Source organism: Physeter macrocephalus, chromosome 16 (assembly GCF_002837175.3).
Source record: "Physeter macrocephalus isolate SW-GA chromosome 16, ASM283717v5, whole genome shotgun sequence".
Taxonomy (NCBI): domain Eukaryota; kingdom Metazoa; phylum Chordata; class Mammalia; order Artiodactyla; family Physeteridae; genus Physeter; species Physeter macrocephalus.
The window spans coordinates 18,097,080-18,109,457 of record NC_041229.1 but is presented as its reverse complement, the minus strand read 5'-3'; the positions used below and the strand labels follow the sequence as shown (position 1 = coordinate 18,109,457).

The following is a 12,378-nucleotide window of genomic DNA, read 5'->3' as shown; positions in this document are numbered from 1 at the left end:
CTTTACCAAAGGTGCAAATAGCTATATTCCCTCCACATACCCTTGTCAGCATGAGGTGAATCCAGACAGCCTGCCTGACCACCTCAGAGCTATACCTAAATAGGCACAATTTTCTTTTTTTAATAGAGAGGTCCCATTCTTGAATAGAGGTCTCCAGAGGTCTAAGTCGCTAATGAACACTCCTTGCCTTTTTTAAGAGCAAGCATCAGCTCTGCACAGATGGCACAGATGATATGCCTCCCAATCAGGAATTAATACTTTCCTTGGAAAGCTAGGGAGGCAGTAGCTCTCTCCCAGGTCCAACAATGCTCTACAGCTAACACACTTTTGACAAGGCTCATGTCAGGCTCCCTATTTAATTCAAGAAAGATTTTCTCTCTCTTTTAAGTAATTACTGGTTGGACTCATATAAGGCACAATTCTGTTCAAAATGTATGATGAAAGGAGAATAATCCAAGCTGTGTGGTGTTGGCAATTATGCTGCAATGTAACTAATTCTTAATGGGAACTTTGAGATATTAATTACCCTTGCTTGCCCTGTACTTCCCCCTTTCTTTCCAACCCACAAAAATAAATAAATGAATCTTACATTTAAAAAATTTTAAAGCAAAGGCAGAATTTACAACTGAGAAAAGTAAACACTATAATAGGGAAAATATTCTAAATGGCATACCATAGGAGTTAATCACTGTACTTTTACCCTCCGAAAATATGGAGGCAGTGGTTCTCCCTACTCAGGTACAGGTAGGCTTCAACAGAAAGAGAGAAACTTGATCATACTTAAAACGTCAGAAGCAGCATACAACCTTTATACGATTAACTCAAATTCATACAAGAATTTATTCATCAAACACTAAGACTCACTAACTCTTATCAACTCATGAGAGACTTCAGACTAGTTCAATTCCTGTTAGTGTAAAGTCATTTAATATGTGATGTGAAAACAGTTTGCCCAAGAGCTCAGTCCTATTTAACTGGCTTTGTCTTGGCAAAGCAAATAAAAATATCCAACTCACCTCTTGTCCATATTTCACTGAATGATCGGAAGGAAGCAGCTCAATGTCACCCTCCACCATGGCCCCTTCCAAACATTCGTCTAAGTTGCGATAACCATTTACCTGAAGGGGATACTGGCCGAAGGTCTCATTGTTACAAAAGGGCTTCCCTAGGCAAAGAAACAGATTGCTTTTTTAAAGACATCACTACTGCTATCGAAAGCTTTTTTCCTGGCACCACAGAGACAGTATCTTCCTAATTCAGCAACTTGCTGAGAACTGGTTAGAAGTATACTTAGCCGGGATGGCTACCTCTAATGAACCAGCGGATCCAGGCATAGATCATTAACAACTGCTAACATCACAAAAAGAAAGACAACCAACTATGCCTACTGATCAAAGACTGTCCCACCACCTGTGAATTAGTCTTGACTAATTAAAAAGCCTTACCTGAATCTGGTCAAACTCTAGATCCAACTATCAAGTTACAAAAAGAGGAGCAAAGAGGAACATGTTAAACTATACCACAGATACGCAAGCAGCAAAATTTTAGACTGCAGAGAATATAAGAGAACAAACAACCTAATTTCTTAAAAAATGTATTTCAAGGAAGAAAGAATGGAGGGAAGGGACAGTCTGCATATTTTGAAAAGAACTTAAAAGACCAATCATAAATGAACCACATTTGTATCCTGATTAAAACTGTAAAAAAGTATACATATGGGGAAGTTATTTATTTTTACATATGTAAAATTATATATTTATATACACATGAAATTGTAAAACAAATTGGGCGTTTGAACACTTGACTAGTTATATGGTATCAAGAAATGCTGTTTTTTGGGAGTGACAGTGGATTAGATTTTTTTTTTGGCCACACGGCATGGCATGTGGAATCTTAGTTCCCTGACCAGGGACTGAACCGATGCCCCCTGCAGTGCAAGCACAGAGTCTTAACCCCTGGACCACCAGGGAAGTCCCTAGATTAGACTGTTTTACAAAGGCTATCAGAGGGGTAAAAGAAGATAGGTGTTACATGGAGAATGACTGGCCATGTGTCCAACATGCAGCTTAGATAAGCCCCTAGAGTAGACACACTTTTGGCAGCCTGACTCAATGAAACCTTGAGATTAGATAAAACAACAGAGAAAACTGATTAACATCAGTGTGTGTCTGACATTAATACCAGATTTAGGCTGTGCAAATATTACACAATTCAATATAGCAACTCTGAGACGAACACTGTGCCCATTTTACAGATGAAGAGACTGAGGATCCAGGATCTCATATAATTTGTCCACTATCACACACATACTAAGAGGCAGAACCTGTATTCAGATCTGCATTTGTCTGACTCTCAAGCCATTTCACAGTAATACAGATGTGGTCACAAGTCTAGAATTAACATTTAGAGCAGAGAATTTACCTTCATGAATCCCTTCAGTGAGGAAAGTACCGTAGAATAGCTGCACCATTGGATTTTCAGATTTGTTCCTGGGATTGCTGCTTTTAAAACAAGGAAACAATTCTGTATCATTTGGATCAGATAAGCAATACATGAAGCCAAACCACCATTCAAAAGCAAAAATAATACATTTTCATCAACCCTCAAAGATCTAAGTTTGCTCTAAAATAAGTAACGGATTAGTTCAGTTCAAAAACTCATTGAATAGCCAGGACATGGAAGCAACCAAACTGTCCATCGACAGATGAATGGATAAAGAAGATGTGACACATATATACAATGGAATATTACTCAGCCATAAAAATAAATGAAATTGAGTTATTTGTAGTGAGGTGGAGGGACCTAGAGTCTGTCATACAGAGTGAAGTAAGTCAGAAGGAGAAAAACAAATACCGTATGCTAACACATTATATATGGAATCTAAAGAAAAAAATAAAATGATTATGAAGAACCTAGGGGCAGGACAGGAATAAAGATGCAGATGTAGAGAATGGACTTGAGGACGCGGGGAGGGGGAAGGGTAAGCTGGGACGAAGTGAGAGAGTGGCATGGACCTATATATACTACCAAAATAGACAGCTAGTGGGAAGCAGCCGCATAAGCCAGGGAGATCAGCTCGGTGCTTTGTGACCACCTCGAAGGGTGGGATAGGGAAGGTGGGAGGGAGATGCAAGAGGGAGGAGATATGGGGATATATGTATATGTATAGCTGATTCACTTTGTTATAAAGCAGAAACTAACACACCATTGTAAAGCAATTATACTCCAATAAAGGTGTTAAAGAAAACTAAAATTAAAAAAACAAAAAAACCCCTCATTAAACAAGTATATGACCAGCACTGTACCAAATTCTGGAGACACAAAGGCAATACCGGCATGATCCCTGGCCTTACAGAACTGAAAGTCTAATAGGGGAGTCATACATGCAAATACGTGTGTGTGTATATTCAATACATACATCTATATCCAGTGACAGACATATATAAGGTATAGAAGTCATATAAAATTAAGAATGAACCCTCGTGCAGTTTTCCAAATGAATATGAAAATGTTTTCCTGGTGACACAATTGAGATGGAATGAAAACAGCTTATTTCTATAAGCCTATCTTAAATTAACTACGTAAGATGCTATTTGGAAAGCTGTTTTATGAGTTTTAAAAAAAAAACTTAGGATCTCTCTCTCTCTTTTTTTTTTTTTTTTTTTTTTTTTTTTTTTTGCGGTACGCGGGCCTCTCACTGTTGTGGCCTCTCCCGTTGCGGGGCACAGGCTCCGGACGCGCAGGCTCAGCGGCCATGGCTCACGGGCCCAGCCGCTCCGCGGCATGTGGGATCTTCCCGGACTGGGGCACGAACCCGTGTCCCCTGCATCGGCAGACAGACTCTCAACCACTGCGCCACCAGGGAAGCCCTAAAAAAAAAACTTAGGAAGCAAGTATCTCTGCATCTGTATTCAGCGAGGGCTATTTATATTCTTTGCTTTGAATTTTACTTCTATCAGTGACTGAAATAATTAAATTCAATGTATTCATATTATACCTCCATTCTCACATCAAGGATTGATTTGTATCTTTCAATACTTTTACAGCACAGGTGATGACTTTTAAAAAGTTAATAGTTATGACCCTTTTAGAAAAAAAGTTACAGGTTAATATGATCATCTACAGGGGGAAAACCAAAGGCAAGGGGGATAAACAATGACAAATATGAGTGGTTACCCCACAGGGTTTGGTAAAAATCAGCAATTTCTACTTGAGAAGAATAATTTCCCCCCAAATCATAATTCTCACTGGCCCACTGTGAGTAGGAAGGATGTACAAACAATTCCTCAACACTCACTTAACAGTAACAGCTAGCTGGAATGCGTCCTCTAGCCAATCCAGGAGCTTGTGTGTGAATTCACTCACATCTTGCTGTAACAGACGCACAAATCGCATGAGTTAGACCCAGCAGTATACTTAGGGAAATGAAAATATGCCCTTATCCCACCAATGATTAAGATTCTATTACTACAAAGGATTTCTTTTTCAGGTCCAAATATCGTGAAGATACAAGGAACACTGGAACCCAGCTGCTGCAGACAACACACAAGACCCACTGGGCGATTTCTGACTAGGAGGAAATGGGAACACTACCCCTTCCAGCCACATCTATTTGTAACAAACTAACAAACAAAATCTTCCAGTTAGGCCTTTAAAAAAAGGTCCAAAGAACAGGCTGAAGTCCTCTAGAACAATATGAGATCTGAATGGAGAAAGGAAACCTTTATGAAATGTTTTGAGAATTTTGTAGAACTGCGGGACCTTTAGACAAATAGAGAAAAAAAAGTAAGTGTATGAAGAAGAAGCTGCTCTAATAGTGATAGCTTTGATCTGAATAGGAGGTAGGGAAAGGAATGTACTAGAGTCTAGAAGAGAAAGACCGCTCAGAAAAGCTACTGAACTCAGGTTTAGATCGTTTTAAAAATAGGATTTCTATTTGGGCCATCCCAAGACAAAGGTGCAGACAAAGGACAAACTTTCCTTTTCTCGGTGACCCTCTGCCATGATTTACCCTCTGCCATGATTTACTGAGATATTTTCCAATCTCCTCCTTTCTACTTCAACAGCCCCTGGAAAATTCTATCCTTTCATATACTAATTTTTCTTCTTTCCTTTAAAACAGCCAGCCTCCCCCACACAACACGTACATGCACACGCGTTTTTTTTTTTACTTGTTTCTTAGGCATTACAAAGTGCAAAAGCAGGCACCCCGAGTCCTGCATAGTCACGTTCATAGCTTATTACACAGCTGGAACAAGGCAACATCACAGGAGTAGTAACAAGGCATCATTGCAAACTCCAGAGTCGAGGGAAAGAACAAGGACTATGGCTACCTGCTGCTCCTCAGGCGATCGGAATGCTCCCTTTAAGAGGTCCAGGGCTGCTGAAGGGTCTACAAACTTGCGATTTGATCCCATCATCAGAGCAAACAAATACTGAAGCTCCTGCATAAACACGATATTTCTCTTTTCCTGCAGGAAAGATAGCGATGTGTACTCTTATAACCTCATATTTGGAAAATTTGAACACATAAAGAAAAAAGTGGTCAACAATCTCGCCCTAATTTATATTTACAAAGTTCTAGATTGGAATCAGGTCTCAAACTGTTATAGGTACTCTGATAAAGTCTGTGTAGGGGACTGCCCTAAACTTGAGAATATCTACGTAGAAGCCAGAGAGAGAATAATGTCAGAAAGCAAAAGTGTTTATTTTCTAAAACTGCTGCCACCCCTCCTTTTAGGAAAGGCATCACCAAGGGAAATGCTGGGAAGGGTTAGATCTCAGCAGGAGGCTATATCCTTTGGCAAGAATGGACTAAAGACTCTTCTCAGAAGGCCCAGGCCTCCCGGCATCAGGTCATCCACTCTGCATCCCTCAGCGCAGGCGACTAAAGGAGCCTGAAGAAGGCGCAAACAGACAGGGATTTCTAAATCTCCCACCCAGAGGCAGAAAAGCTGAGGCCATCAGGGTGACCTGCCACTTTCTTAGAACTGTTTTCCTAATTTTATTCCTGCTTAACTTTACATTATTTCTTGTCACAAAGAAAGAAAAAGAGCCATTTGGAAATGAAAACAAATGTTGCACAAGCCAAAGAGCATCACAGTGACCAGCTTCAACCAAAATTAAAAGGCCTTTGGGAAGAATGGGACTAAACAACAGTGAAGATTCCTTGACACCAATTTACCGTGTGACTTGGACAATTTTCAAGTACGTTCTGCGGTAGGCTATAGCTGAGGACAAGTCTTCGGAATTCAGGCAATTGAAACAGAGACTGAAATAAAGAAATGGATTAATAGCCTTTCTTTCAAAATAACTGCAGCAAAAAACTATTTTTTACCTTAAAAGTATGTATAACTGTCAACCTAGTAATTCTACTATGTCTAAGGAAATAATAATGGCTATGCATAAAAATTTGGCCGAAAGAATGTTAATCCTTTTTAGGAAAAAACTAGAAAAAACCTAATGGCTAGCAGGAAAAGATTAAATAAACTACAGTAAATCTGTATAGCAGATTATTATATATCATTAAAATAATACTGTAGAAACAATGTTTTCATAAAAGGGCAACTACACAGTAAAAATGAATGATCAAGAGCTACATGTATCAACATAGATGTATCTCAGAAACGTTCTGTGTGAGAAAAAGGTGTAGAAAGATAAGAGTATTACATTGTTCATAAGAATTTTAATCATATAAAACAACATGATACACTGTTTAGGGTTACATACACCTGTGGTTGTATCTGTGTGAAGGGGGTGGTATGACGGGCCATGGGTATACAATGGGGACTTGATAGTACAGGGATTTGAAACTTTTTTCTAAAGCTGGTTGTGAGTACAGTGGTGTTTACTATTTGCCACTCTTTGTCTTAAATACTGTATTTTAAGAAATTTTAACAGATAGCGCTGGCTGGCAGAATTAGGGAAAGGAATTCCTTTTTACCGTTTGTAAATCATACATTTTTCCAACTATGAATATCTTTGGAAAGTTAATGTTTTAAAAAATCTCTTGTATGAATATAACTCCTCATCTCAACATAATCCTCCGATGAAAAACCTCTCCAGCCCACAGACTGGGACTCTTGAAGCAGCATCCTGGGTGGACTATAAGCCTCCGACTTCCCCCACTCCACTACAAGCTCTACTGGGATTCAGCCAATAGGAGGAGTGTACACCTGGACTGGGAACTTAAGTCAGGTTAGGATGTGATACCAAAGTTCTATCTGGAGCCAGGGCTGGGATGCTCAGCTCTACAAGCAGCCCAGTCTCTTCTCTTCCCACCTCCCATGTCTACCTAGCGCATCTCCATTCCTCCTGGTTTCATCCCTACTCGGCTGACTATCCCATAACATGCTCCAGGACTTCTGTTCTACCTTGAGAAAAATGGCTTTACGTTCTCAAGTCCCTTCACTCCACCTCCTCACCTTCACCAAAATCTGGCTTTTCCCAAAGATGCTATTATTCTTAAAAACTACAACCGTGTGAGCTAATACTACTCATTTCCCAAACCAATATCAACTTGATCCTCTAACATCTGCTTCTTCTCCTGTAGTCTCTGTATCACTAATTACATCCTCCTCCTCCAGGCATCAAAGTTTAGAACTTCAGAAAAATCGCTGACTCCTTTCCCTTTATCAACCATTTACATCCAGTAAGAAGTCCCTTGCACGCTGCCTCTGGGGTGCTATTTTATTCATAACCACCTCCTCTCTATCAGTCCCTATCACCTGCTCTCATCAAACTCCCATCACTGCTCACCTGGATCACGGCACATCGTCTCCCTGCCTCTAGAACCTCCTCTGTACCAGCCCACTCTCCACACAGGTCCTTCTAACTATCTTTCTAATGTAACCAAAATAAAGCACCTGATTCATTGAAGACTGTCATATGGTGAGAGCTCTGCCATCCCAAGTCTGCCATCCTTACTAGGTGACTTTGGTCAGTACCCAATCCACAAGACATCCTGTCAGCTCTGCCTTGGGAATAAATCAAGATTCCAACCTCTCCTCTATTTCCATGGCTACCAGCCTGGTCCAGGGCAGCACGGCCTCTCAGTGATGACTGCAGCGGCCCCCTTCATAGGTCTCTCCACTTGTATCCGCGCCCCCTCCATTCTGCTCTCCTCACAGTGGCCAGAGGGAGCCTTTTAAAACTCGAGCCAGAGTCCATTACTCCTCTGCTCAGAACCCTCATGACTGCCCATCTCACTCAGAGCAAAAGACAAGTTACCTCTCCAACCCCACCTCCAGTGATCCTTGCCTCCGCTCCTAGCAGTCCAGCCACTCGGGACTCTGATGTCCTGTGAACACACCAAGCTCACTCCCACTTTGTGGCCATTGTTTGGTGCTTTCCCTTCTACATGGAATGTTCTCCCCCGACAGTTGCCTGGCTCACTCCCTCGCCTGCTGTGTCCCGGGCATTTGCTCCAATCTCATCCCCTTGCAAGGCCTAACCTAACATCGTAGTTTATGTTGGAACCTGCTTCCGTCCCTCCTGCAGCAATTCCAATCTCCCTTACCCTGCTCTCTTTTCTATCACACTGACCAGAGTTTAACATACTATATAAACATCTATGTAGTTAACTAGTTAGTTTTTCAACTATTTATTGATTCCTATTTCAACTATTTATTTTCTATTTATCGTTCCTTGTCTGTCTTGCCTCACAAGAATCTAAATCCCTAAGGGCAAGGCTCTGTCTTGGTTTGGTTCACTCCTATATCTCAAGGGCTTAGAACAGTGCTAGGCACACAGCAGGAGTCCAATTCACATTTTCTGAGGGAACACAGGTACTTTTGTTCAGTGGAGGGACCCCCCGGCTCCCTGAGCATCTTACGTCTCATGACCTATTCCCTCCACTCCATCTCTACATACCCAGGATATGTCAATACCTGAAACACTGCCACTTCTCAGATCACAAATTCAGAAAAACCTCCTCTTGAACCATAACCTGTCTTCTGGCTCATTTGTTCAGTGACCCACAGAACACCTGTGCTTTGATGTCATCAGGAACCCAAGCAAACAGACCTCTTTCCTGTCCTCCCTTCCTGTCTTCATTTCTCCCTCTCCCCAGCTTTGATTCCACGGTCTCTACCCATCTTTCATTAAATTCTCAAACTGCTTTTTTTTTTTTAAACAGTCTCTTAGTTTTTATTTATTTATGTATTTAGTTGCATCAGGTCTTAGTTGCAGCATGCGGGCTCCTTAGTTATGGTATGTGAACTCCTAGTTGCAGCATGCATGTGGGATCTAGTTCCCCAGACCAGGGATTGAACCCGGACCCCCTGCTTTGGGAGCGCGGAGTCTTATTCACTGCGCTGCGCCACCAGGGAAGTCCCTCAAACTGCTCTTTTGTCCTTTCATCATACCCAGCAAATCCTCCAACTTAAATGAATTTAATTTTCCACTTAAGCGTTTTGGAGCACTGCTAAGAGAAAAAGTCCCGATCAAACAGGACACGTGGATACCACTATACATTTAAGGTCTACAACCTCAAGTAGACCTTCACGTTTTCAGAAATCCTACCATTGTATTCTGGCACCAACTGGTTTCCCGCTGTTTACAACAACCATTTTAAACTTTCACTCCCTTTAAAACCTGATTCTGTCACTCTTCCACTCTGCCTCAAAAAATGGCTGCTTATTTCAGAGGAAAAAACGACTACTAGGAACTATTTCAACTTTAATTTGCAGTCATCATTTCCTCCTTGTCCTCTCCCCTGTTACCCTCTTGCCCTCTTGCTGCTGGAGGCCAAGCCCTCCCCACACGCCCTGCTCTCTGTCCTGTCCTCCCATGCTTTCTCAGAAGCCTTTCTCAGTCATCCCCTCCACAGGCTCGCTCCTTTCACCATCTCTCACAGGAGGGAAGTGAATCCAGGGAAGGGTCTCGGTCTCAACCTCAATCTCTCCCTCTCTCTCAAAAGGAAAGAACTGACTCGTGTCCCTCATTCCCCAGGACCTTCCTACATCCTCTTCTCAATGCAGAGGCCAGTGATCCTCTTAAAATGGAAGTAGGATCGCAGCACTTGTCTGCTCCAAACCTTCCAACACTTTCCCACCTCACATGACTCCTGAACCCTCATAACGACCCCAAGCTCCCCCAACACCACCACCTCCCGCACTCACAGCTGTCTGCTCCCCGCCTCGACCACTCAGTTCCAGCCTTCTTCCTATCTCTCAGCTCCTGACCTGAGTCTCTGTACTTGCTGTTCCCTGTCTGCAGTGTCCTCTATATAATTATATGAAACATCCTTCATGGAACTAACTGCATGGCTCATTCCCTCGCCTAAGTCAGGCCTCTACTCAGATGTCCACCTTAGCAGAAAGGCCACACCTAACCCCCCTATATAAACAGCACCCCTTCCCTCTCTAGCTGAACCCTTTCTAGCCCCTCTTGCCCTCATTCATTCATCTTTATAGCACTTATCGCCATCTGATATATATTTTGTTTCCTGTCGGTCCCACTCTTTTCCAAGTAAACTCCATGGGAGTGAGGGCTTTGTTTTATCCACTGTTGTTTCCCCAGTGCTAAAACAGTCCAGGCACAGAGTAAGCTGAAGGAACCCATGGATTTTATGTGTGGAAACGGAGGATTCCATTTTTGGCTAAGCAGCTGGGTCGGTGTCAAGTACTGTGAAAGAGAAGCTTGCAGGGCGGGATCAAGTGCTGCACTGCAGCCACGTTAAGTTTAAGAGGCAACACGCTCCCCAGGGGAATTGATCCTCTAGCTTGGCTTTATCACCATCTACATGCTACTGATTCCCAGAACTGTATCTACAGCCCAGATCTTTTTATTGAACAACAGATTCACACAGATAACTGCCTACACGGTATCTCCACGTGGACCCTCAAACTCAGCATGTATAAAACTAACTGAAATCCCCCGTAACACTCACGCAAATTATTCCTCCTCCAGTGTTAAATGGCACTATCGTCCACCTGGTACCTCAAGCTAGAAACCTTGCACTCTTTCTCAGCCCCTCCTGCACATATCCCTACCCGGTTGCTTATCAGATCCTATAGATCTGATCTCCTAAATACCTCGTGAATGCTTTGACTCCTCCCTTCCACAGCTTATGCCACTTCTCTATTCCAGGCCACCATCATTTCCTTCCTGCCTGGTCATTTATGATAGCCTCCCAAAGACTGATTTCTCCTTATTAACTCTTGCTCTGCTGTAATAAAGCATTCACCAAAACACCTCCTCAACCTATTTACAACCACAGAAGATTCTGTTTTCAGTACTGACCAATTTAGACACAAGAGCATCTAGGTCCAAAACACAAGAAAGCAACCAAAACACAATAATGCCATGGGGAAAATCCTCCAGTTTTATTTATCTGTTTCCATTTTTTTAAAGCTATGCTTCTCACATTTCAGTTTAATAAATTACAAAATCGTTTCCAGAAGACACAGTTGTCTCTTAATACCATACCTGAATAACAGCACTAAACCAACACGTATTGCCAACATTTTTCAGCCCAACGGGCCAACCATCAACTCGCCTCCAGTCATTGGGATTGGGATTTTCTCCCCAGACTTCACAGCGTTTTCTCTTTGAGCGTTTAGTTTCTGCAGAGGTTGCCTCGTGCATCCTATATTGTGCCAACATATCACACATCAAAAAAGAGTTAAACAACAATATACTACATGGAAGATCTAGGTAAGCTTTCACAGGTAATTCAAAATACCAGATAAACTATTTACTGGGTAACCACTGGCTATATAACAACTATAAGGTTGCAACGTAAGTGAAAAGGTTTAAACATCGAGTTGTTAATCCTGCCATAGCAGAGATTATTACTAACAAGGGCCCTGATGGAACTGAGTTGAGACTCAAGACTATTTATGGCTACCATTTTAAAAGTTTTACATTTCAACAACAGTGCCTTATCTCAGACCTTGCCATTGAAAGAGGCAAGAGAGACACTCTGCTAAAGATAAGAGCCTCGAAATTACTTAGCACACAAACCATGGCCCTATGTTTCCCTGAAAGAGACAACTTGGCAGTATGAGGGGATAAACGTGTCTGGAAACTGATTGGCCCCCACTGGAAATGGATATCTGTGAACAGTACCAGACAATCACCAAATCAGTACCAATTCAAAACATATATCCCCCTAGTCCTAGGGGAGCTGAGTGATAACTTTCATTTTCAATAGCCAACAACAAAACATTCAAAGTTTACAAAGGCTTAAAGTTAATAAAGAGAATACATATTTATCAGATATTTGCCCTAGATGGTTTTTTCCCCCCTAGCAAATGTGAACTACAAAACCTTGCAGGCTTCTACTCAACTCAAAGACCACAGGCTGCAATAAGACCCTTATATTTAGCTTCTTCAAAAGTGAACCAAAGAGTAAGTAAGCAAATGTGAATTTAA

General features: G+C 41.8%; 1 protein-coding gene across 8 annotated transcripts in view; it reads right to left on the bottom strand.

Annotated features, from left to right (window-relative positions):
- Nucleotides 1-12,378, bottom strand: part of USP28 (ubiquitin specific peptidase 28) — a 54,165-nt gene that overhangs the window by 22,492 nt on the left and 19,295 nt on the right. For 4 of the 8 annotated variants that reach the window (XM_028500877.2, XM_024131235.3, XM_024131230.3 and 1 more), the window contains 6 exons: nt 11,431-11,590; nt 6,185-6,271; nt 5,334-5,471; nt 4,298-4,371; nt 2,422-2,501; nt 1,017-1,165 (listed from right to left, as the gene is read on the bottom strand). In XM_028500877.2, the coding sequence (XP_028356678.1) occupies nt 1,017-1,165; nt 2,422-2,501; nt 4,298-4,371; nt 5,334-5,471; nt 6,185-6,271; nt 11,431-11,590 (688 nt within the window). Of the gene's footprint in view, nt 1-673; nt 756-1,016; nt 1,166-2,421; nt 2,502-4,297; nt 4,372-5,333; nt 5,472-6,184; nt 6,272-11,430; nt 11,591-12,378 lie in introns of those variants that run through there. The other 4 variants (XM_028500876.2, XM_024131231.3, XM_028500881.2 and 1 more) reach the window with 2 other exon arrangements.